At 47.0% G+C, this 27,111-nt stretch overlaps 1 protein-coding gene across 3 annotated transcripts in view; it reads left to right on the top strand.

Moving 5' to 3' along the window:
- Positions 1–27,111, top strand: part of RASAL1 (RAS protein activator like 1) — a 242,943-nt gene that overhangs the window by 169,406 nt on the left and 46,426 nt on the right. For all 3 annotated transcript variants that reach the window (XM_033956050.1, XM_033956049.1, XM_033956051.1), the window contains 2 exons: positions 918–1,062; positions 25,387–25,559. In XM_033956050.1, the coding sequence (XP_033811941.1) occupies positions 918–1,062; positions 25,387–25,559 (318 nt within the window). The remainder of the gene's footprint in view (positions 1–917; positions 1,063–25,386; positions 25,560–27,111) is intronic.

Below are 27,111 nucleotides of genomic sequence, written 5' to 3'. Positions count from 1 at the left end.
ATAAATTTCCTCCAATTGGTTTTAAAAGTATTTCCCTGTAACTTCATCGAGTATCCCCTAGTCTTTGTCATTTTTGATGGAGTGAAAAATCGATCCATTTGTACCCGTTCTAGTCCACTCAGGATTTTGTAGACTTCAATTGTATCTCCCCTCAGCAGAACCCTGTGAATTATATCAGTGAGGAAAACAGAAATGAGGTGATGGTTTGCAGACCTATTTTGTAAACATGCGTTCATCGTTTTCTATCTTTATACGTATATGTATGGTAACACATCACATGCATTCTTAAGTGTTTATTTTTTACAGAATGTAGGATCGTGATTATTAGGTTTAATGGGCCATTCAGTGAGGGTGGCCCTGCCTCCTGCCTCCCTCCTGCGTCCCGGACCTCCCCAGACCTTACCTGGTGGTCTAGCGGTGAGGCGGGGCAGGAGCGATCGTTCTACGCTCCCGCCCCGTGCAGAGCCGTCATCAAAAATGGCTGCCGTGAGTTCCTGTTGTAGTCTCATGAGACCACGAGAAATCACGGCAGCCATTTTTGATGACGGCTCTGCACGGGGCGGGAGCGTAGGACGATCGCTCCTGCCCCGCCTCACCGCTAGACCACCGGGTTAGATCCGGGGCAGTCTGGGTAGCCTTTAAAACTTAAACATCAGGAGGAGGAAAAAAAATCGCAAATAACCACATTTGCGAGTATTAAACCCGCAAATTCGGAGGGAGAAGTGTATAAGCAACGGACAATAACAGCAGTAAAAATATTCAAATTATAGTACAAAGTATGTCACAGAATGCTACATTACAATGTCAACACAATACATGGTAATAGGTGGCATAGAATTGTATCCGAGTATGTGGCATGTGCCCAATGGACCGGGAGAAGCAGGTTGAAACCTTGTGTTCCTCTGTCCCCCCCGCAGACGGTGCAGAGCATTGGAAACCTGGGCTTGCAGCTGGGACACGGGAAAGAGCAGTGGATGGCACCGCTTCATCCCTTCATCCTGCAGAGCATCAGTCAGGTCCGGGACTTCCTTGACCAGCTCATCGATGTGGACAGCGAAAGCGGTGAGTCACCACCTTAAACGTTCATTCCCTCTGCAGCCAAGAGGGTGAGGATTCAGTGTGGGTGGCATCCGTGTCTGCTTCCACGGGCAAGAAGCAGGAAAAACCACCAGGCCAGCAGAGACAAAGCCTGCACACTGCACTGATCAAAGGCACTGTTTACACTGCACTGATAACACAGAGTAAACCGCTGATATTTCAGGGCCCTTTTATCACAAGCTTTGTTTATCAGCCTACACCTGCAGCTGAGATTTTGTTCTGTAGAGAAGGGAACTATATTTCCTTGTTCTGCCCGATTTGGCACTTTTATGGCTTTCTCAGGGACCATTCCACACTGACTGCAATCTGCTTTCTCCTGGGGCAATGGCAAAGCCAGATTCAATATTGTGGACGGTCCCAGAGTTAACTTGGATGGGTCCTTCCATAGCCTCCCCCCTTCCCAGAAAATTCACTTATCCCACATAGGCTCCAGAAAAAGGAGGCCAGATTCAGACATCCGGGTTTTACTTCCATTGCTTTCAATGGAAGTAGAAACATGATGGCAGATAAAGGCCAAATGGCCCATTCACAGCATCCACTCTCTCCTCCTCTCCCTATTGGCTAAGGCTCTTAACATTTGCATCTCCTCTTCCTATAGGCTAAGGCTCTTTACACCTGCATTGTGATGTCATAGAACTTTATGATTATAGAAACATGATGGCAGATAAAGGCCAAATGGCCCATCTGCAGCATCCACTATCTCCTCCTCTCCCTATTGGCTAAGGTTCTTAACATTTGCATCTCTTCTTCCTATAGGCTAAGGCTCTTTACACATGCATTGTGAGGTCATAGAACTTTATGGTTATAGAAACATGATGGCAGATAAAGGCCAAATGGCCCATCCAGTCTGCCCATCCGCAGTAACCATTATCTCTTTTTCTCTCTGAGAGATCCCACGTGCCTATCCCAGGCCCTCTTGAATTCAGACAAAGTCTCTGTCTCCACCACCTCTTCCAGGAGACAGTTCCATGCATCTACCAACCTTTCCATAAAAAAGCATTTCCGTAGATTACTTCTGAGCCCATCACCTCTTAACTTCATCCTATGCTCTCTCATTCCAGAGCTTCCTTTCAAATGAAAGAGACTCGACTCATGCGCATTTAGGCCATGTAGGTATTTAAACATTTCTATCATATCTCCCCTCTCCTGCCTTTCCTCCAAAGTCTACAGATCCTATATGGTATCCTCCCTACCTTCATCCCTCTTTCTTGGAATTCCTCAAACCCTAATACCACCAGGTCCTCCCACAAATATCCTTCCCCTCGCTAAAAGGCATATCCGACACAGGAAAGCTAGGGACGTCCCTCCACTTCAAAATCACTGAGCTCTGGAACAACCTTACCTCCCCTCTTCGGAACTTGAGCTCTCTCCAAGTTTTCCGCAAACATCTGAAAACCTGGCTTTTCTCAAAAAATGTAAGTCTCCCTCCAATTTAGGAATCAAGGAAACTCTTATATCTTGGCATCCCAAGTCCTCTAAATTTTCTTCACACTTCTACCTCTAACCCTCTGTTGTAGTTCCTTCCTATTTCTCCTACTGTAAACCGCGTCGAGCTCTACGAACGTGGAGATGATGCAGTATACAAACCTAAGGATTAGATTAGATTAGATTGAGATTTTTAAGTCTGTCCCCCATACGCCTTATCACGAAGACCACGCATCATTTTAATAGCCTTCCTCTGGACTGACTCCATCCTTTTTAGATCTTTTTGAAGATGTGGCCTCCAGAATTGTACAATATTCTAAATGAGGTCTCCCCAGAGTCTTATACAGAAGCATCAAAACCTCCTTTTTCCTACTGGCCATACCCCTCCCTATGCACCCTAGCATCCTTCTAGCTTTCGCCGTCACCTTTTCAACCTGTTTGGCCACCTTAAGATCATCACATACAATCACACCCAAGTCTCGTTCTTCACCCCCTAAACCGTACCGTTCTCTCGGGTTTTTGCAGCCCAAATGCATGAACTTGCATTTCTTAGCATTACATTTAAGCTGCCAAATTGCAGACCATTCTTCAAGCTTCGCCAGGTCTTTCTTCATATTATTCACACCATACGCCTTTTCTACTCTATTGCAAATTTTCATATCATCCGCAAAGAGGCAAATCTTATCCGACAACCCTTCAGCAATATCGTTTATAAAAATGTTAAAAAGAACAGGCCCAAGAACAGAACCTTGAGGCACACCACTGGTAACTTCCCTTTCTTTAGAGCGATCTCCATTGATCCACTACCCAGATGTCTCAGACTGTCCTACTTACTTCCATTAGAAGTAAAACCCGGATGTCTGAATCCGTCCTCCTTTTTCTGGAGCCATATGAGTCCCTTCTATACCAGCATGTCTCCAGATCCTCTGTCCCTCAGCGCTCTGCAAGATTTAGTAGTGTGTGGCGTAGTGGTTAAAGCTAAAGCCTCAGCACCCTGGGATTATGGGTTCAAACCCACGCTGCTCCCCCCCTCCCCCCATTGCCCCAGGTGCATTAAATAGATTGTGAGCTCACCGGGACAGACAGGGAAAAATGCTCAAGTACCTGAATAAATTCATGTAAACCATTCTGAGCTCCCCTGGGAGAACAGTATAGAAAACTGAAGAAATAAATAGTGTGACAAGTTTCAGCCTCTGATAACCAGAGTTGGTATTGTGATGTCATAATACCTCATTCCACCAATAAGGGCCAACCTCAGCAGTGATGTCACAATGACTTGATTGTTCTATACTTGGCTCACTTTTGCTACATTTTGATCTCTAGAGTGGGGCAGTGGTTAAAGCTGTAGCCTCAGTACCCTGAGGTTGTGGGTTCAAACCCACGCTGCTCCTTGTGACCCTGGGCAAGGCATAAAATCCCCCCATTGCCTCAGGTACATTAGATGGATTGTGAGCCCACCAGGACAGAAAAGGAAAAATGCTCGAGTACCTAAATAAATTCTTGTAAACCATTCTGAGCTTCCCTGGGAGAACAGTATAGAAAACTGAATACATAAATAGTGTGCAAAGTTTCAGCCTCTGATAACCAGAGCTGGTATTGTGATGTCATAATGCCTCATTCCACCAATAAGAGCCAACCTCATCAGTGATGTCACAATGGCCTGATTGTCCTAGACTTGGTTCACTTTTACTACACTATGATTTCTAGAGAGGTGCAGTGGTTAAAGCCATAATCTCAACACCCTTACATTACGGGTTCAAACCCATGCTGTTCCTTATGACCCTGGGCAAGTCACTTAATCCCCCCATTGCCCCAGGTACATTAGATAGGTTGTGAACCCACCGGGACATACAGGGAAAAATGCTTCAGTACCTGAATAAATTCATAGAAACCGTTCTGAGCTCTCTGGAAGAACAGTATAGAAAACGGAATAAATAAATAGATTGAATTCCTGTCGGCAGCTGTTGCCAGGCAGTGGCTGGGTGATATTTAGAAATCTCTTTCTTCATCTCGCATTTCACATGTTGTTTATTTAGGTCGGGGAAAGGCGACATTGATACCTGAGCGTTCAGATGCTGCTGAGGGGGCGGGAGAACTGAGATCAAAGAGAGCTAAGCGCACCTTAGACTCAAGGATGCAAAGAAGCGCTCTGACAGTCTCCCTTTGGTGTCTCGTGGTGAAGATGGGTGCTCTCTGACACTCTCGCCTCCATCTCCCTTGCAGAAAGGGTGTTTTCTTGACTAGCCCCCCCCTCTGTCTTGATCTTTGGGGTAAACAATTCCATGTTAATAATTGGGACCTACCTTCAGTTCTGGGATCTGGTTGGATCAGGCGTTGTCCCTGGATCCTCAAATTAATTTCCTGGGTAGGAAAACCTTTTTTTTTTTTTTCCAATGAGGAAATTACGCTATCTGCGTAAAAATTTTGATGCCACGCGTTTTCATATATTGGTACAGAGACTGTTATTATCGCAACTAGACTACCGTATTTTCACGCAGATAACGCGCACCCGTGTAAAACGCGCACACAAACCACGATTTTATGTACAAAAACTTTTGTATACCGCACTCACGGGTATACCGCGCATGCAGCCCGACTGTCCTTTCGCCCACCCCGACTCTCCTTTCGCCCTCCCCGACTCTCCGTGCGCTGTCCCAACTATCCGTTCACCCTCCCTGACTTTCCGTGCACTGCCCCGCCTCTCCGTGCGCTGTCCCGACTCTCCGTTCACCCTCCCTGACTTTCCGTGCACTGCCCCGACTCTCCGTGCGCTGTCCCGACTCTCCGTTCACCCTCCCTGACTTTCCGTGCACTGCCCCGCCTCTCCGTGCGCTGTCCCGACTCTCCGTTCACCCGGGTTGGGCCCATGTGCCTCAGGCCACGCCCCCAGGTGGGACCTAAGGCTCCAGGGCCTATTCTGATTGGCCCACGCGCCTTAGGCCCCACCAGTAGGCGGAGCTTTGGGCCTCATTCCGTCGTTGGATGCCTGCCGGACAGGCGGGTTTGGCTCCCGTCTGTCCGGCCAACTACCAAAGGTACGGGGAAGGGGGGTGGGGGTGTCGTGGGGGTCAGCCAGGGGGGGTCGCGGGTCGGCTGGGGGGGCGGTCGGAGGTTCTTGGGGGAGGGCGGTCGTTGGAGGGAGGGGGGTTTGCGTCGAGGGCAGGAGGGCCTGGGATCCCTCCTGCCCGTAATGTAGTGCGGGGTGGGGGTAGGGGGTCGCCTTGGCCAAGAGGGTTTGGGCTCCCTCCTGGCCCGATATTGTCGGGGAGTTGGGGAGTCGGCCGGGCAAGAGGGCTTGGGCTCCCTCTTGCTCCGATCGTGGATGCGGGTGCGGGTGGGAGCGCGTGCGAGCGGTCGTTCGGGGTGGGGGTGCGAGCGGTCCTGCTGGGGGGGGTGAATCGGGCATCGGGCGGGGTGGGAACTATGTAAAAAAAATTTTGTATACCGCGCTCACATGTATAACGCGCGAGGGGTATGCGCGGTAGGTAAAAACACGTATAACGCGCGTGTTATATGCGTGAAAATACGGTACTGCGATATCATATACAGCAGTGGTCTCAAACTCAAACCCTTTGCAGGGCCACATTTTGTATTTGTAGGTACTTGGAGGGCCGCAGAAAAAAATAGTTAATTAAAAAATAGTTATTAAAGAAATGATAATTTTACATGAGGTAAAACTCTTTATAGTTTATAAATCTTTCCCCTCCCCCGAAGGACTGCAAGTTCCCCCCCCCTTCTTTGCAGCATCCCCCAGCTTCCCCCCCTGGCCTCCCAGTCTTAGTTTCTGCTAATTACCGCAGCCTGCAGAGAGGATCGCTGGTGCTTTAGCATTCCTTGCAGGCTGCCATCGGTCTCCGCAGCACGTCTCCTCTGTCATGGTCCTGCCCCTCCTCTGACGTCAGGGGCAGGATCGTGGCAGAGGGAACATGCTGCTGAGGACGACAGCAGCCTTCAAGGAATGCTACAGCACCAGCGATCCTCTCTGCAGGCTGCGGTAATTATCTGAAGGTAAGAGCGGGAGACCAGGGGGGAAGCCGGATAACGCTTCAAAGAGTGGGCAGCACTAGTACAGACCGCGGGCCGCAAAATAGTACCTGGTGGGCTGCATGTGGCCCCCAGGCCGCGAGTTTAAGACCACTGATATACAGGGTGTCCCAAAAGTCACTACACATTTTTAATACATTCTTAAAAATGACACGTGTATTCATGTCTTGCTAAGGGTGTGGCCCCCCACCTTTTTTCCACCTCCCTCCTTGCCACGCATGCACCCCTTGCCTTTCCCCATACCTTTTTACTTCCCTGGCATGAGGTTGCTGCCCGTGTCGGCATCGGTGCTCTCGCTGATGCCACTTCCAGGACCCGCACCTAGGAAGTGATGTCAAAGGGTAAACCGACACCAACATGCCGCTCACGCCGGAGAACTTAAATAGGTACAGGGGAAGGGGGTGAGCACGAGGCAGGGAAGAGGGCGGGGAAGGCGTCACTGCTTGAACGGTCTCCGTCTGTCTCGCAGAACCCAGGTGGTCTCTCCTAGCTTTTTCTGATAGAATAGGTTAGGTGTGGGCAAACTTTTCAGCCTGGGGAGCGCATTTGGAGATGAAACTGTTTGTGGGGATCAAATGAAGAACTGGAAGAGCGGGGGGGGGGGGGGGGGGGGGGGGGAGGGAGGGAGGGAAGGTAGGGGGGGAAGGGAGGGGGGGAAGGGAGGGGGAGGAAATTCCAACTCTAAACATTTGAAAGGTTTGAGGTGGCAGGATGTGAGAACTATGTCAGCATAAAAAATGTATCTGTTTCCCCTGCTCATCCCCCAATCTTTCCCCTCTCCTTTTCCACATGGACCTACTTTGAAAGCAGTGGTCTCAAACTCGCAGCCCAGGGGCCACATGCAGCCCGCCAGGTGCTATTTTGCGGCCCGTGGTCTGTACTAGTGATGCCCGCTCTTTGCAACATCCTCCGGCTTCCCCCCCCTGGCCTCCCGCTTTTACCTTCAGATAATTACCGCAGCCTGCAGAGGGGATCGCCGGTACTGTGGCGATCATTGCAGACTGCTGTCATCCTCAGGCAGCACGTTCCCTCTGCCGCAATCCTGCCCTGACAACAGAGGAGGGGCAGGACCGCGGCAGAGGGAACTTGCTGCGGAGGCCGATGGCAGCCTGCAAGGAACGCTACAGCACCGGCGATCCTCTCTGCAGGCTGCGGTAATTAGCTGAAACTAAGACCAGGAGGCCAGGGGGGAAGCTGGAGGATGCTGCAATGAAGGGGGAGGGGGAAACATGCAGGCCTTTGGGGGGGGGGACGATTTATAAACTATAAAGAGTTTTACCTCATGCAAAATTTTCATTTCTTTAATAAGACATTAACTATTTTTTTTCTGCAGCCTTCCAAGTACCTACAAGTCCAAAATGTGGCCCTGCAAAGGGTTTGAGTTTGAGACCGCTGTTTTAAAGGGTGTTTACAGGAAGTGAAGGCGGGAGGAAGGTGATGTGGGCTGGGGGCTACAGCCTACCTCTGCTCTATAGGAGGGGGAATTTGGTCTCAGAGAGAGAGTCATTTAATTTTTATAAAGTATGTTTTATAGGTGGAAAGGCCTGTTATACCTCTGGGTAAAGAATGTGTTCCAAAGCTAACACCGAAATTCGATCACATCTTGGTTTTATACAATTGGAATTTGGACGTCCATGCAATGTGTAAATTCTGGTTTTCAGATGTCCAAAACACAAATAAACCCCCCTCACAGGAATTCCTATGAACGTCGGAGCAGTTATCGCCCCTGCGGGCGCTAAAACCCGCACTACGCGCCAGTGAAGGAGGGAGAAAGTCTCTGAGAACCAAAGTGTAATGATAGAGGGTCCAGTAAGAGGAGAGAGAGCAAGAAATGAAGGGAAGTGAAAAGAAGAAAAGGGAGGGCGGGAAAGTTGAGATAGGTTAGAGGAGGTGATACACTCTGAGGGAGGTGAGGAAAGGATTTGGAACAGAATTAGAATAATGGAAATATAATACATGAATTAAGGGCAAATATTTTAGCTCTGTATTAAATAATGCAGACGATATGTAAATGCATGCAAATGGGAGACATAATTGAAAGCTGTGCCAAGGGATTTCTTTTCTTGCTGCTTCTTCAGACTGTGCCCAGGGTTAAAGTAGCTTCAATGTCAGTGCGAGATAGGTTGCTGGAATGGTAGGAAAATGGCACCCCCTACTGGCCACTCGTTTGCTAACCTCTTTATCTTCATGAGGTGAGGCAAAATGTTTCTAGAATGCACTAAAACATTACTTAGAAGGTAATATTTTCAGGCAGCCCCTGAGGAAACAAGACATCCAGTTCATTTTAATAAAATGTCAAACTTGGCTAAATGATTTTGCATATTTCTATATGGCTGAGCTCTCCAGACGAACTCACCTGGTCAGTGAACCGTATCAAAAATAAGCCAAATGACAGCTGTTCCCGCTCCTCACACCTAACCACCCAACAATCGGTAAACCCACCCTGCCGAGCAGCCCCCTCCTGTCCCTCCTTTCCAGCTTTCCTTAAGCCTGGCAAACTTTCCAGAGATGCTGTCTTCCATTAATCCAGCTTCCCGCCATCTCCCTCTGTTAGGTATCAACATTAGAACCAAATCTTTTCCAGAGAGAGGAAAATGGTAAAAACCAGAGGGCAAAATTTGAGGTCGAGGGAGTGGGAGACTCAAGAGCGACGTAAGGAAATTCTTCTTTACGGAGAGGGTGGTGGATGCGCGGAATGCGCTCTCGAGGGAGGTGGTGGAGAGGAAAAAAAAAACGTGGGATGAACACAGAGGATCTCGAATCGGAAAATAACGGGTTTTCATTGAAGGAACTTAGGGCTAGATTCACAAAGCAATCCGATTGTGTAGCGATCGGTTTGCGGCCCCTTTGCGCCCTGATTTCCCTCCAGCCCGACTCACTTACCTCTCTGCCGACCATCCTCCGATCTGCACATGCAAATGAGGGCAACGGCATGCAAAGTAGGCAGGGACGCAAATCATTAACCAAAACCCTGGGCTGACCTATCCCAAACAAGCGACTGCAGAGGACCAGTCGCTTAAGCCCTTTCCGACGGCCCTGCCTTCTGCCGCTCTGCTCTCTGCCCTGTCCGCCCCAATCTCCCTCTGCCCCGACTCTCCCACCCTTCCCCGCAGTGCAAGCCCATGGTTTTAACCCGCGGGCTTAAGCGGGTTAAAACCACAGGCTCCAAAAAAGTTTAAAAAAAGATTAAAAAATCTCTGCCGGGCCCAGTGCGATCTGGGCAGGCAGATGGGGGCGCGTTCCTTCGATCGCCCCCATCTGCATATTGTAGTTTGGGGGATCCATCGGACCTGCCCGGATCGGGCCCGGTTCGTGAATCTAGCCAGATTAATATCAAATCAGTGCGAACGAATCAAAAAATTAAAGTTGCTTAACTTAAAGCGTGGTTTCTTGGTTTCAACGTTTCGTGCTCCTGCTTCGGGAAACCAAACAGCTGAGAATTCAGCTGCACTCGTCAGACTGGGCTGGGCGGCAAAGGATACTTTTAAATCTTCAATGCGGCTTGAATGTTCAAAAAGACGTTCCCTCAGATTTAAAGTATCCATTGCCCCCAGCAAAGTCTGATGAGTGCGGCTGAATTAGAACATAACATAAGAACATAAGAATTGCCATCTCCAGATCAGACCCTGGGTCCGTCAAGTCCGGTGATCCGCACACGCAGACGCCCCGCCAGGTGTACCCTGGCATAGGTTTATCCCCATATCACTGTATGCTTCTCAAGGGAGATATGCATCTAGTTTACCCTTACCCGTACCACTCTGTGCCACTCTTAAGGAGATGTGCATCTATTTACCCTTCCCCGTACCACTCTGTGCCACTCTTAAGGAGATGTGCATCTATTTACCCTTACCCGTACCACTCTGTGCCACTCTTAAGGAGATGTGCATCTATTTACCCTTACCCGTACCACTCTGTGCCACTCTTAAGGAGATGTGCATCTATTTACCCTTACCCGTACCACTCTGTGCCACTCTTAAGGAGATGTGCATCTAATTTACCCTTCCCCGTACCACTCTGTGCCACTCTTAAGGAGATGTGCATCTATTTACCCTTACCCGTACCACTCTGTGCCACTCTTAAGGAGATGTGCATCTAATTTACCCTTCCCCGTACCACTCTGTGCCACTCTTAAGGAGATGTGCATCTATTTACCCTTACCCGTACCACTCTGTGCCACTCTTAAGGAGATGTGCATCTATTTACCCTTACCCGTATCACTCTGTGCCACTCTTAAGGAGATGTGCATCTATTTACCCTTACCCGTACCACTCTGTGCCACTCTTAAGGAGATGTGCATCTATTTACCCTTACCCGTACCACTCTGTGCCACTCTTAAGGAGATGTGCATCTATTTACCCTTACCCGTATCACTCTGTGCCACTCTTAAGGAGATGTGCATCTATTTACCCTTCCCCGTACCACTCTGTGCCACTCTTAAGGAGATGTGCATCTATTTACCCTTACCCGTACCACTCTGTGCCACTCTTAAGGAGATGTGCATCTATTTACCCTTACCCGTATCACTCTGTGCCACTCTTAAGGAGATGTGCATCTATTTACCCTTACCCGTACCACTCTGTGCCACTCTTAAGGAGATGTGCATCTATTTACCCTTACCCGTACCACTCTGTGCCACTCTTAAGGAGATGTGCATCTATTTACCCTTACCCGTACCACTCTGTGCCACTCTTAAGGAGATGTGCATCTATTTACCCTTACCCGTACCACTCTATGCCACTCTTAAGGAGATGTGCATCTAATATACCCTTCCCCGTATCACTCTGTGCCACTCTTAAGGAGATGTGCATCTAATTTACCCTTACCCGTACCACTCTGTGCCACTCTTAAGGAGATGTGCATCTAATTTACCCTTACCCGTACCACTCTGTGCCACTCTTAAGGAGATGTGCATCTAATTTACCCTTACCCGTATCACTCTGTGCCACTCTTAAGGAGATGTGCATCTAATTTACCCTTACCCGTATCACTCTGTGCCACTCTTAAGGAGATGTGCATCTAATTTACCCTTACCCGTATCACTCTGTGCCACTCTTAAGGAGATGTACATCTAATTTACCCTTACCCGTACCACTCTATGCCACTCTTAAGGAGATATGCATCTAGTTTACCCTTACACGTGTCACTCTATGCCACTCTTAAGGAGATGTACATCTAATTTACCCTTACCCGTACCACTCTGTGCCACTCTTAAGGAGATGTGCATCTAATTTACCCTTACCCGTACCACTCTGTGCCACTCTTAAGGAGATGTGCATCTAATTTACCCTTACCCGTATCACTCTATGCCACTCTTAAGGAGATGTGCATCTATTTACCCTTACCCGTACCACTCTGTGCCACTCTTAAGGAGATATGCATCTAGTTTACCCTTACCCGTATCACTCTATGCCACTCTTAAGGAGATGTGCATCTATTTACCCTTACCCGTACCACTCTGTGCCACTCTTAAGGAGATGTGCATCTAATTTACCCTTCCCCGTACCACTCTGTGCCACTCTTAAGGAGATGTGCATCTAATTTACCCTTACCCGTACCACTCTGTGCCACTCTTAAGGAGATGTACATCTAATTTACCCTTCCCCGTACCACTCTGTGCCACTCTTAAGGAGATGTGCATCTAATTTACCCTTACCCGTATCACTCTGTGCCACTCTTAAGGAGATGTGCATCTAATTTACCCTTACCCGTACCACTCTGTGCCACTCTTAAGGAGATGTGCATCTAATTTACCCTTACCCGTATCACTCTGTGCCACTCTTAAGGAGATGTGCATCTAATTTACCCTTACCCGTATCACTCTGTGCCACTCTTAAGGAGATGTACATCTAATTTACCCTTACCCGTACCACTCTATGCCACTCTTAAGGAGATATGCATCTAGTTTACCCTTACACGTGTCACTCTATGCCACTCTTAAGGAGATGTACATCTAATTTACCCTTACCCGTACCACTCTGTGCCACTCTTAAGGAGATGTGCATCTAATTTACCCTTACCCGTACCACTCTGTGCCACTCTTAAGGAGATGTGCATCTAATTTACCCTTACCCGTACCACTCTGTGCCACTCTTAAGGAGATGTGCATCTAATTTACCCTTACCCGTACCACTCTGTGCCACTCTTAAGGAGATGTGCATCTAATTTACCCTTCCCCGTACCACTCTGTGCCACTCTTAAGGAGATGTGCATCTAATTTACCCTTACCCGTACCACTCTGTGCCACTCTTAAGGAGATGTGCATCTAATTTACCCTTCCCCGTATCACTCTGTGCCACTCTTAAGGAGATGTGCATCTAATTTACCCTTACCCGTACCACTCTGTGCCACTCTTAAGGAGATGTGCATCTAATTTACCCTTACCCGTATCACTCTGTGCCACTCTTAAGGAGATATGCATCTAGTTTACCCTTACCCGTACCACTCTGTGCCACTCTTAAGGAGATGTGCATCTAATTTACCCTTCCCCGTACCACTCTGTGCCACTCTTAAGGAGATGTGCATCTAATTTACCCTTACCCGTACCACTCTGTGCCACTCTTAAGGAGATGTGCATCTAATTTACCCTTACCCGTATCACTCTGTGCCACTCTTAAGGAGATGTGCATCTAATTTACCCTTACCCGTACCACTCTGTGCCACTCTTAAGGAGATGTACATCTAATTTACCATTCCCCGTACCACTCTGTGCCACTCTTAAGGAGATGTGCATCTAATTTACCCTTACCCGTACCACTCTGTGCCACTCTTAAGGAGATGTGCATCTAATTTACCCTTACCCGTACCACTCTGTGCCACTCTTAAGGAGATGTACATCTAATTTACCCTTCCCCGTACCACTCTGTGCCACTCTTAAGGAGATGTGCATCTAATTTACCCTTACCCGTATCACTCTGTGCCACTCTTAAGGAGATGTGCATCTAATTTACCCTTACCCGTACCACTCTGTGCCACTCTTAAGGAGATGTGCATCTAATTTACCCTTACCCGTACCACTCTGTGCCACTCTTAAGGAGATGTGCATCTAATTTACCCTTACCCGTATCACTCTGTGCCACTCTTAAGGAGATGTGCATCTAATTTACCCTTACCCGTATCACTCTATGCCACTCTTAAGGAGATATGCATCTAGTTTACCCTTACACGTGTCACTCTATGCCACTCTTAAGGAGATGTACATCTAATTTACCCTTACCCGTACCACTCTGTGCCACTCTTAAGGAGATGTGCATCTAATTTACCCTTACCCGTACCACTCTGTGCCACTCTTAAGGAGATGTGCATCTAATTTACCCTTACCCGTACCACTCTGTGCCACTCTTAAGGAGATGTGCATCTAATTTACCCTTACCCGTACCACTCTGTGCCACTCTTAAGGAGATGTGCATCTAATTTACCCTTCCCCGTACCACTCTGTGCCACTCTTAAGGAGATGTGCATCTAATTTACCCTTCCCCGTATCACTCTGTGCCACTCTTAAGGAGATGTGCATCTAATTTACCCTTACCCGTACCACTCTGTGCCACTCTTAAGGAGATGTGCATCTAATTTACCCTTACCCGTACCACTCTGTGCCACTCTTAAGGAGATGTGCATCTAATTTACCCTTACCCGTATCACTCTGTGCCACTCTTAAGGAGATATGCATCTAGTTTACCCTTACCCGTACCACTCTGTGCCACTCTTAAGGAGATGTGCATCTAATTTACCCTTCCCCGTACCACTCTGTGCCACTCTTAAGGAGATGTGCATCTAATTTACCCTTCCCCGTACCACTCTGTGCCACTCTTAAGGAGATGTGCATCTAGTTTACCCTTACCCGTATCACTCTATGCCACTCTTAAGGAGATGTGCATCTAGTTTACCCTTACCCGTATCACTCTATGCCACTCTTAAGGAGATGTGCATCTATTTACCCTTACCCGTACCACTCTGTGCCACTCTTAAGGAGATGTGCATCTAATTTACCCTTACCCGTACCACTCTGTGCCACTCTTAAGGAGATGTACATCTAATTTACCCTTCCCCGTACCACTCTGTGCCACTCTTAAGGAGATGTGCATCTAATATATCCTTCCCCGTACCACTCTGTGTCACTCTTAAGGAGATGTGCATCTAATTTACCCTTACCCGTATCACTCTGTGCCACTCTTAAGGAGATGTGCATCTAATTTACCCTTACCCGTACCACTCTGTGCCACTCTTAAGGAGATGTGCATCTAATTTACCCTTACCCGTATCACTCTGTGCCACTCTTAAGGAGATGTGCATCTAATTTACCCTTCCCCGTACCACTCTGTGCCACTCTTAAGGAGATGTACATCTAATTTACCCTTCCCCGTACCACTCTGTGCCACTCTTAAGGAGATGTGCATCTAATTTACCCTTCCCCGTACCACTCTGTGCCACTCTTAAGGAGATGTGCATCTAATTTACCCTTCCCCGTACCACTCTGTGCCACTCTTAAGGAGATGTGCATCTAATTTACCCTTACCCGTACCACTCTGTGCCACTCTTAAGGAGATGTACATCTAATTTACCCTTCCCCGTACCACTCTGTGCCACTCTTAAGGAGATGTGCATCTAATTTACCCTTACCCGTATCACTCTGTGCCACTCTTAAGGAGATGTGCATCTAATTTACCCTTACCCGTACCACTCTGTGCCACTCTTAAGGAGATGTGCATCTAATTTACCCTTACCCGTACCACTCTGTGCCACTCTTAAGGAGATGTGCATCTAATTTACCCTTACCCGTATCACTCTGTGCCACTCTTAAGGAGATGTGCATCTAATTTACCCTTACCCGTATCACTCTGTGCCACTCTTAAGGAGATGTGCATCTAATTTACCCTTACCCGTATCACTCTGTGCCACTCTTAAGGAGATGTACATCTAATTTACCCTTACCCGTACCACTCTATGCCACTCTTAAGGAGATATGCATCTAGTTTACCCTTACACGTGTCACTCTATGCCACTCTTAAGGAGATGTACATCTAATTTACCCTTACCCGTACCACTCTGTGCCACTCTTAAGGAGATGTGCATCTAATTTACCCTTACCCGTACCACTCTGTGCCACTCTTAAGGAGATGTGCATCTAATTTACCCTTACCCGTACCACTCTGTGCCACTCTTAAGGAGATGTGCATCTAATTTACCCTTACCCGTACCACTCTGTGCCACTCTTAAGGAGATGTGCATCTAATTTACCCTTCCCCGTACCACTCTGTGCCACTCTTAAGGAGATGTGCATCTAATTTACCCTTACCCGTACCACTCTGTGCCACTCTTAAGGAGATGTGCATCTAATTTACCCTTCCCCGTATCACTCTGTGCCACTCTTAAGGAGATGTGCATCTAATTTACCCTTACCCGTACCACTCTGTGCCACTCTTAAGGAGATGTGCATCTAATTTACCCTTACCCGTACCACTCTGTGCCACTCTTAAGGAGATGTGCATCTAATTTACCCTTACCCGTATCACTCTGTGCCACTCTTAAGGAGATATGCATCTAGTTTACCCTTACCCGTACCACTCTGTGCCACTCTTAAGGAGATGTGTATCTAATTTACCCTTCCCCGTACCACTCTGTGCCACTCTTAAGGAGATGTGCATCTAATTTACCCTTACCCGTACCACTCTGTGCCACTCTTAAGGAGATGTGCATCTAATTTACCCTTACCCGTATCACTCTGTGCCACTCTTAAGGAGATGTGCATCTAATTTACCCTTACCCGTACCACTCTGTGCCACTCTTAAGGAGATGTACATCTAATTTACCCTTCCCCGTACCACTCTGTGCCACTCTTAAGGAGATGTGCATCTAATTTACCCTTACCCGTACCACTCTGTGCCACTCTTAAGGAGATGTGCATCTAATTTACCCTTACCCGTACCACTCTGTGCCACTCTTAAGGAGATGTACATCTAATTTACCCTTCCCCGTACCACTCTGTGCCACTCTTAAGGAGATGTGCATCTAATTTACCCTTACCCGTATCACTCTGTGCCACTCTTAAGGAGATGTGCATCTAATTTACCCTTACCCGTACCACTCTGTGCCACTCTTAAGGAGATGTGCATCTAATTTACCCTTACCCGTATCACTCTGTGCCACTCTTAAGGAGATGTGCATCTAATTTACCCTTACCCGTATCACTCTATGCCACTCTTAAGGAGATGTACATCTAATTTACCCTTACCCGTACCACTCTATGCCACTCTTAAGGAGATATGCATCTAGTTTACCCTTACACGTGTCACTCTATGCCACTCTTAAGGAGATGTGCATCTAATTTACCCTTACCCGTACCACTCTGTGCCACTCTTAAGGAGATGTGCATCTAATTTACCCTTACCCGTACCACTCTGTGCCACTCTTAAGGAGATGTGCATCTAATTTACCCTTACCCGTACCACTCTGTGCCACTCTTAAGGAGATGTGCATCTAATTTACCCTTCCCCGTACCACTCTGTGCCACTCTTAAGGAGATGTGCATCTAATTTACCCTTCCCCGTACCACTCTGTGCCACTCTTAAGGAGATGTGCATCTAATTTACCCTTACCCGTACCACTCTGTGCCACTCTTAAGGAGATGTGCATCTAATTTACCCTTCCCCGTATCACTCTGTGCCACTCTTAAGGAGATGTGCATCTAATTTACCCTTACCCGTACCACTCTGTGCCACTCTTAAGGAGATGTGCATCTAATTTACCCTTACCCGTACCACTCTGTGCCACTCTTAAGGAGATGTGCATCGAATTTACCCTTACCCGTATCACTCTGTGCCACTCTTAAGGAGATATGCATCTAGTTTACCCTTACCCGTACCACTCTGTGCCACTCTTAAGGAGATGTGCATCTAATTTACCCTTCCCCGTACCACTCTGTGCCACTCTTAAGGAGATGTGCATCTAATTTACCCTTACCCGTACCACTCTGTGCCACTCTTAAGGAGATGTGCATCTAATTTACCCTTACCCGTATCACTCTGTGCCACTCTTAAGGAGATGTGCATCTAATTTACCCTTACCCGTACCACTCTGTGCCACTCTTAAGGAGATGTGCATCTAATTTACCCTTCCCCGTACCACTCTGTGCCACTCTTAAGGAGATGTGCATCTAATTTACCCTTACCCGTACCACTCTGTGCCACTCTTAATGAGATGTGCATCTAATTTACCCTTACCCGTACCACTCTGTGCCACTCTTAAGGAGATGTACATCTAATTTACCCTTCCCCGTACCACTCTGTGCCACTCTTAAGGAGATGTGCATCTAATTTACCCTTACCCGTATCACTCTGTGCCACTCTTAAGGAGATGTGCATCTAATTTACCCTTACCCGTACCACTCTGTGCCACTCTTAAGGAGATGTGCATCTAATTTACCCTTACCCGTACCACTCTGTGCCACTCTTAAGGAGATGTGCATCTAATTTACCCTTACCCGTATCACTCTGTGCCACTCTTAAGGAGATGTGCATCTAATTTACCCTTACCCGTATCACTCTATGCCACTCTTAAGGAGATGTACATCTAATTTACCCTTACCCGTACCACTCTATGCCACTCTTAAGGAGATATGCATCTAGTTTACCCTTACACGTGTCACTCTATGCCACTCTTAAGGAGATGTACATCTAATTTACCCTTACCCGTACCACTCTGTGCCACTCTTAAGGAGATGTGCATCTAATTTACCCTTACCCGTACCACTCTGTGCCACTCTTAAGGAGATGTGCATCTAATTTACCCTTACCCGTACCACTCTGTGCCACTCTTAAGGAGATGTGCATCTAATTTACCCTTCCCCGTACCACTCTGTGCCACTCTTAAGGAGATGTGCATCTAATTTACCCTTACCCGTACCACTCTGTGCCACTCTTAAGGAGATGTGCATCTAATTTACCCTTCCCCGTATCACTCTGTGCCACTCTTAAGGAGATGTGCATCTAATTTACCCTTACCCGTACCACTCTGTGCCACTCTTAAGGAGATGTGCATCTAATTTACCCTTACCCGTACCACTCTGTGCCACTCTTAAGGAGATGTGCATCTAATTTACCCTTACCCGTATCACTCTGTGCCACTCTTAAGGAGATATGCATCTAGTTTACCCTTACCCGTACCACTCTGTGCCACTCTTAAGGAGATGTGCATCTAATTTACCCTTACCCGTATCACTCTGTGCCACTCTTAAGGAGATATGCATCTAGTTTACCCTTACCCGTACCACTCTATGCCACTCTTAAGGAGATGTGCATCTAGTTTACCCTTACCCGTATCACTCTATGCCACTCTTAAGGAGATGTACATCTAATTTACCCTTACCCGTACCACTCTATGCCACTCTTAAGGAGATGTGCATCTAATTTACCCTTACCCGTATCACTCTATGCCACTCTTAAGGAGATGTGCATCTAGTTTACCCTTACCCGTATCGCTCTATGCCACTCTTAAGGAGATGTGCATCTAATTTACCCTTACCCGTACCGCTCTATGCCACTCTTAAGGAGATGTGCATCTAATTTACCCTTCCCCGTATCGCTCTATGCCACTCTTAAGGAGATGTGCATCTAATTTACCCTTCCCCGTATCGCTCTATGCCACTCTTAAGGAGATGTGCATCTAATTTACCCTTCCCCGTATCGCTCTATGCCACTCTTAAGGAGATGTGCATCTAGTTTACCCTTACCCGTATCGCTCTATGCCACTCTTAAGGAGATGTGCATCTAATTTACCCTTACCCGTATCACTCTATGCCACTCTTAAGGAGATGTGCATCTAATTTACCCTTACCCGTATCACTCTATGCCACTCTTAAGGAGATGTGCATCTAGTTTACCCTTACCCGTATCACTCTATGCCACTCTTAAGGAGATGTGCATCTAATTTACCCTTACCCGTACCACTCTATGCCACTCTTAAGGAGATGTGCATCTAGTTTACCCTTACCCGTATCACTCTATGCCACTCTTAAGGAGATGTGCATCTAATTTACCCTTACCCGTACCACTCTATGCCACTCTTAAGGAGATGTGCATCTAGTTTACCCTTACCCATACCACTCTATGCCACTCTTAAGGAGATGTGCATCTAATTTACCCTTACCCGTACCACTCTATGCCACTCTTAAGGAGATGTGCATCTAGTTTACCCTTACCCATACCACTCTATGCCACTCTTAAGGAGATGTGCATCTAGTTTACCCTTACCCATACCACTCTATGCCACTCTTAAGGAGATGTGCATCTAATTTACCCTTACCCGTACCACTCTATGCCACTCTTAAGGAGATGTGCATCTAGTTTACACTTACCCGTACCATTCTATGCCACTCTTAAGGAGATGTGCATCTAGTTTACCCTTACCCGTACCACTCTATGCCACTCTTAAGGAGATGTGCATCTAATTTACCCTTACCCGTATCACTCTATGCCACTCTTAAGGAGATGTGCATCTAGTTTACCCTTACCCGTACCACTCTATGCCACTCTTAAGGAGATGTGCATCTAGTTTACCCTTACCCATACCACTCTATGCCACTCTTAAGGAGATGTGCATCTAATTTACCCTTACCCGTACCACTCTATGCCACTCTTAAGGAGATGTGCATCTAGTTTACCCTTACCCATACCACTCTATGCCACTCTTAAGGAGATGTGCATCTAGTTTACCCTTACCCATACCACTCTATGCCACTCTTAAGGAGATGTGCATCTAATTTACCCTTACCCGTACCACTCTATGCCACTCTTAAGGAGATGTGCATCTAGTTTACCCTTACCCGTACCATTCTATGCCACTCTTAAGGAGATGTGCATCTAATTTACCCTTACCCGTACCATTCTATGCCACTCTTAAGGAGATGTGCATCTAATTTACCCTTACCCGTACCACTCTATGCCACTCTTAAGGAGATGTGCATCTAGTTTACCCTTACCCATACCACTCTATGCCACTCTTAAGGAGATATGCATCTAGTTTACCCTTACCCGTATCACTCTATGCCACTCTTAAGGAGATGTACATCTAATTTACCCTTACCCGTACCACTCAATGCCACTCTTAAGGAGATATGCATCTAGTTTACCCTTACCCGTATCACTCTATGCCACTCTTAAGGAGATGTGCATCTAGTTTACCCTTACCCGTGTCGCTCTATGCCACTCTTAAGGAGATGTACATCTAATTTACCCTTACCCGTACCACTCTGTGCCACTCTTAAGGAGATGTGCATCTAATTTACCCTTACCCGTACCACTCTGTGCCACTCTTAAGGAGATGTGCATCTAGTTTACCCTTACCCGTACCACTCTATGCCACTCTTAAGGAGATGTGCATCTAGTTTACCCTTACCCGTATCACTCTATGCCACTCTTAAGGAGATGTACATCTAATTTACCCTTACCCGTACCACTCTATGCCACTCTTAAGGAGATATGCATCTAGTTTACCCTTACCCGTATCACTCTATGCCACTCTTAAGGAGATGTGCATCTAGTTTACCCTTACCCGTGTCGCTCTATGCCACTCTTAAGGAGATGTACATCTAGTTTACCCTTACCCGTATCACTCTATGCCACTCTTAAGGAGATGTGCATCTAATTTACCCTTACCCGTACCACTCTATGCCACTCTTAAGGAGATGTGCATCTAATTTACCCTTACCCGTACCACTCTGTGCCACTCTTAAGGAGATGTGCATCTAATTTACCCTTACCCGTACCACTCTGTGCCACTCTTAAGGAGATGTGCATCTAATTTACCCTTACCCGTACCACTCTGTGCCACTCTTAAGGAGATGTGCATCTAGTTTACCCTTACCCGTACCACTCTATGCCACTCTTAAGGAGATATGCATCTAGTTTACCCTTACCCGTATCACTCTATGCCACTCTTAAGGAGATGTGCATCTAGTTTACCCTTACCCGTACCACTCTATGCCACTCTTAAGGAGATATGCATCTAGTTTACCCTTACCCGTATCACTCTATGCCACTCTTAAGGAGATGTGCATCTAGTTTACCCTTACCCGTACCACTCTGTGCCACTCTTAAGGAGATGTGCATCTAATTTACCCTTACCCGTATCACTCTATGCCACTCTTAAGGAGATGTACATCTAATTTACCCTTACCCGTACCACTCTATGCCACTCTTAAGGAGATATGCATCTAGTTTACCCTTACACGTGTCGCTCTATGCCACTCTTAAGGAGATGTACATCTAATTTACCCTTACCCGTACCACTCTGTGCCACTCTTAAGGAGATGTGCATCTAATTTACCCTTACCCGTATCACTCTGTGCCACTCTTAAGGAGATGTGCATCTAATTTACCCTTACCCGTATCACTCTGTGCCACTCTTAAGGAGATGTGCATCTAATTTACCCTTACCCGTATCACTCTGTGCCACTCTTAAGGAGATATGCATCTAGTTTACCCTTACCCGTACCACTCTATGCCACTCTTAAGGAGATGTGCATCTAGTTTACCCTTACCCGTACCACTCTGTGCCACTCTTAAGGAGATGTGCATCTAATTTACCCTTACCCGTATCACTCTATGCCACTCTTAAGGAGATGTACATCTAATTTACCCTTACCCGTACCACTCTATGCCACTCTTAAGGAGATATGCATCTAGTTTACCCTTACCCGTGTCGCTCTATGCCACTCTTAAGGAGATGTACATCTAATTTACCCTTACCCGTACCACTCTGTGCCACTCTTAAGGAGATGTGCATCTAATTTACCCTTACCCGTATCACTCTGTGCCACTCTTAAGGAGATGTACATCTAATTTACCCTTACCCGTACCACTCTGTGCCACTCTTAAGGAGATGTGCATCTAATTTACCCTTACCCGTACCACTCTGTGCCACTCTTAAGGAGATGTGCATCTAATTTACCCTTACCCGTACCACTCTGTGCCACTCTTAAGGAGATGTGCATCTAGTTTACCCTTACCCGTACCACTCTATGCCACTCTTAAGGAGATGTGCATCTAGTTTACCCTTACCCGTATCACTCTATGCCACTCTTAAGGAGATGTACATCTAATTTACCCTTACCCGTACCACTCTATGCCACTCTTAAGGAGATATGCATCTAGTTTACCCTTACCCGTATCACTCTATGCCACTCTTAAGGAGATGTGCATCTAGTTTACCCTTACCCGTACCACTCTGTGCCACTCTTAAGGAGATGTGCATCTAATTTACCCTTACCCGTATCACTCTATGCCACTCTTAAGGAGATGTACATCTAATTTACCCTTACCCGTACCACTCTATGCCACTCTTAAGGAGATATGCATCTAGTTTACCCTTACACGTGTCACTCTATGCCACTCTTAAGGAGATGTACATCTAATTTACCCTTACCCGTACCACTCTGTGCCACTCTTAAGGAGATGTGCATCTAATTTACCCTTACCCGTATCACTCTGTGCCACTCTTAAGGAGATGTGCATCTAATTTACCCTTACCCGTATCACTCTGTGCCACTCTTAAGGAGATGTGCATCTAATTTACCCTTACCCGTATCACTCTGTGCCACTCTTAAGGAGATATGCATCTAGTTTACCCTTACCCGTACCACTCTATGCCACTCTTAAGGAGATGTACATCTAATTTACCCTTACCCGTACCACTCTGTGCCACTCTTAAGGAGATGTACATCTAATTTACCCTTCCCCGTACCACTCTGTGCCACTCTTAAGGAGATGTACATCTAGTTTACTCTTAAATCCTAGAACGGTGGTTTAATTCTAATTAATTCTAATTCTAAGCTGTTTGAAGCAGGAGCACGAAACGTGGGCACGTTGAAACCAGGAAACCAAACTTTAAGTTAAGCAACTTTAATCTTTTGATTTGTTCACACTAATTTGATAGTGGCACTATTTATGCTTCAAAATATGGAAGATACAGCAATGGTTGGGTGGTGAAGTGGTATGAGGGGGGGTTTTGCCTTCTGTAAAAGCCCCTCCATATCTCTGAGCTGATCTTTACATACGTACAGCATTGTCAAATCATTACTATTGCATATCCAGGGATTATTGAAATATGTTGAACACGTATTGAATTTTTGATTATATTTTTCAATAAAATATCTTGGGGGTGGGAAGTTTTGGAACTTCCATCTTGAAGGGGGGGGGGGGCAGTTGGGAGGTTGCCCAGATTGGAATAGAAGTTCTTGAGTTTAAAAAAGAAGTTCTTGTGCTTGTGAACCCAGATGTGAAATACAATGGGCCGCTCGCTCCAACATTGCCTCCGTTTTGGTAGGATCTGTTCCATGTTAAACCTGAGCTTGCATTTTCCTGTCGGTGGTGATGCTCATCTTTTTCATAGTTTCATCATTTATTAAAATTTCATTAAATGCTTAACATAAAAGTCAAAGCGTTGTAATATTAATTAGGGAACGGACTACAAAGAATAAACAAAATCCTTACCAGACAGACAAACTACAAGTCTGCACGGGAACAGGGATCGTGGGAATCCCGCGGGAATCCCCTCCCTAACCCACGGGACTCCCACAGGGACCCTACTCTGGCCCACTGGACACCCATGGGGACCCCCCTCTAGTCAACGGGACTCCCACGGGGATGGAAGGCTTTGGAAGCAGGGTTCGTCCATATAATATAATGGACACGTCAGCCTTAGTAAAAGAGGGGGTTTATAAGTTAATTACCTGAACAAAAAACAAAAAAAAAGGGTTCCACCAAAGAGATTCCACAAGGAAAACAGCAGCGCAAACACAAAAGAAACTGGAATTGATGATCCTGTCAGGAGTAATTGCTGCTTTGTATGGGGACGGGCGGGGATGGAGGTAATTCCTTGCGGGGACGGGTGGGGACGGAGAGGATCCTGACGGGGACGGGTGGGGACGGAGAGATCCTGATGGGGACGGGTGGGGACGGAGAGGATCCTGACGGGGACGGGTGGGGACGGAGAGATCCTGATGGGGACGGGTGGGGACGAAGAGGATCCTGACGGGGACGGGTGGGGACGGAGAGATCCTGATGGGGACGGGTGGGGACGGAGAGGATCCTGACGGGGACGGGTGGGGACGGAGAGATCCTGATGGGGACGGGTGGGGATGGAGAGGATCCTGGCGGAGACGGGTGGGGGACGGAGAGGATCCTGGCGGGGACGGGCGGGGATGGGTGGGATTTCTGTCCCTGCGCAACTCTCTAAGACAAACTTGAACGGGGAGAGGACAAGAAAACAAAAGAAAAAAAAAAAGGGGCGAACTACAATTTGTGAGGAAAGAGAACATAGATGGATAGAAACGGTGGGATATGACAAGGTATGGCGTAGTAATAATTATTTAAAAAAGGATAAATCGGTTGGAGGCATCTTTAAAAAGAAAGCATTTTAAACTGCTCTCGAATTTATCCGAGTTTTGCTCTGCTCTGATGTATAAAGAGAGAGGGTTCCAAATTGAAGGAGCCCGACGGAGTGACGGAACATTAAACCCCCCCCCTCTCTTTTACAAAGGTACGCTAAGCTTTTTATCGCATGCGCTAAACATACGCTAACGCGTGCATGTTAGCCTATGGACGCCTTTAGCGGTTAGCGCCTGCGTTGATTTAGCGTGCGCTAAATCTGCGCTCAAAAGCTTAGCGCGCCTTTGTAAAAGAAGGCCGAAGAGTGCGTTCTGAAGCGGATCTCAGGGTTTTTCTGCTGTATGACGTTGACTTCATCAATCCACAGGCAAAGACGAGACGGAGGTGCCCTGCTTGCAATTAAAGGCTGTCTCTTTCTCCAATGTTGCATGTATTGCAGTGAGTGAGGCGCAGCCCCGCACGCTCTTCCACCCCTCCGTTACCATCAAGGAAGGCTATCTGCACAAACGCAAGGCTGAGGGCGTGGGCCTCGTGACTCGCTTCACCTTCAAGAAACGCTACTTCTGGCTGAGCAGCGAGACCCTCGCGTACTCCAAGTCTCCAGACTGGCAGGTAGGTCGTGGCCTTGGACAGGTCGCTCAAGGTCAGGTGGCTACTGGAAGAGCAGGCCAGGTCGGATGAATCTTTCCACCCAGTGGCACGGGGCGGTGGTGCACCCTCCCCCCTCCCCCGCTCCTTCCCCACATCCGCCTTCCTGTGACTTCATCACCGCGCACCTGCACTCGTGCAGATGCCGTCCGACGCGGCTCCCAAGCAAAAGAACACCTTGAGGGGGCGGGGCTGGGGAGGAACGGGGCATGACTTAGGTGGACCTGGGGGCGTGGCCATGGGTCCGGATTTTACAGATGTTAGGGTCACCTTTTTGCTGGCCCAACTTAACTAGTTAGTGGACTGTCTAATCTACACTAATCTGATCCAATCTAAAGCATTTATAGATAATTTAACCTCTGGAGTTGGTGCAAAGCAGTTTACATCAGCTTTCAAAAGGCAAAATTCAAATCAAAATTAAAAACATTTTTGTTCCAGGATGCCTTTGGATGATAATTGTCCTTTTAAGGACAAAAAATAAATAAATTTTATTGCTTTTTACCCATACCTATTGTATTTTCCTTTTTTTTTTGCTTTCTCTTTTATGATTGTAGTCCTTCCCTTTTTTTTTTTTCCTACTGTTTGAAGTAAGTCCATCTGTCTTATTATGTGTTTTATTAAGTTGTTTTGGTTTTATCTAGTATCCCTGACTTTTAATCTGTTTTTATGTAAATTTTATATTGTACATTGCTTAGAAATTTGATTAAGTGATTTTAAATTTGTTTTACTAAACTTGAAAACTTGAATTAAATACAGTAAAACCTTGGATTGCAAGTGTTTTGCCGATGGTTCTTCTCTCTCTGACACTACGGGAGTGTAGTGACTGTTCTAAACGAACGAGGTCTTGAAATACGAGTACATACAGTATACGCACATCACAACTGAGCCGATGGTTCGTCTCTCTCTGGCGCTGCGGGAGTGTAGTGACTGTTCTAAAGAGCGAGGTCTTGCAATACGAGTACATACAGTATACATGCATTACATCATCACAACTGAGCCGATGGTTCTTCTCTCTCTGACGCTGCGGGAGTGTAGTGACTGTTCTAAATGGACGAGGTCTTGCAATACGAGTACATACAGTATACAGGTGTCACATCATCGCAACTGAGCCGATGGCTCTTCTCTCTCTGACACTGCAAGAGTGTAGTGACTGTTCTAAACGAACGAGGTCTTGCAATACGAGTACATACAGTATACGCACATCACAACTGAGCCGATGGTTCGTCTCTCTCTGGCGCTGCGGGAGTGTAGTGACTGTTCTAAACGAGCGACGTCTTGCAATACGAGTACGTACAGTATACACGCGTCACATCATCACAACTGAGCCGATGGTTCGTCTCTCTCTGGCGCTGCGGGAGTGTAGTGACTGTTCTAAACGAGCGACGTCTTGCAATACGAGTACGTACAGTATACACGCATCACATCATCACAACTGAGCCGATGGTTCGTCTCTCTCTGGCGCTGCGGGAGTGTAGTGACTGTTCTAAACGAGCGACGTCTTGCAATACGAGTACGT

This window comes from Geotrypetes seraphini, chromosome 8 (genome assembly GCF_902459505.1).
Source record: "Geotrypetes seraphini chromosome 8, aGeoSer1.1, whole genome shotgun sequence".
Lineage (NCBI taxonomy): Eukaryota > Metazoa > Chordata > Amphibia > Gymnophiona > Dermophiidae > Geotrypetes > Geotrypetes seraphini.
The sequence above is the reverse complement of the archived record's forward strand: the minus strand, read 5'-3'. Positions and strand labels throughout refer to the sequence as shown.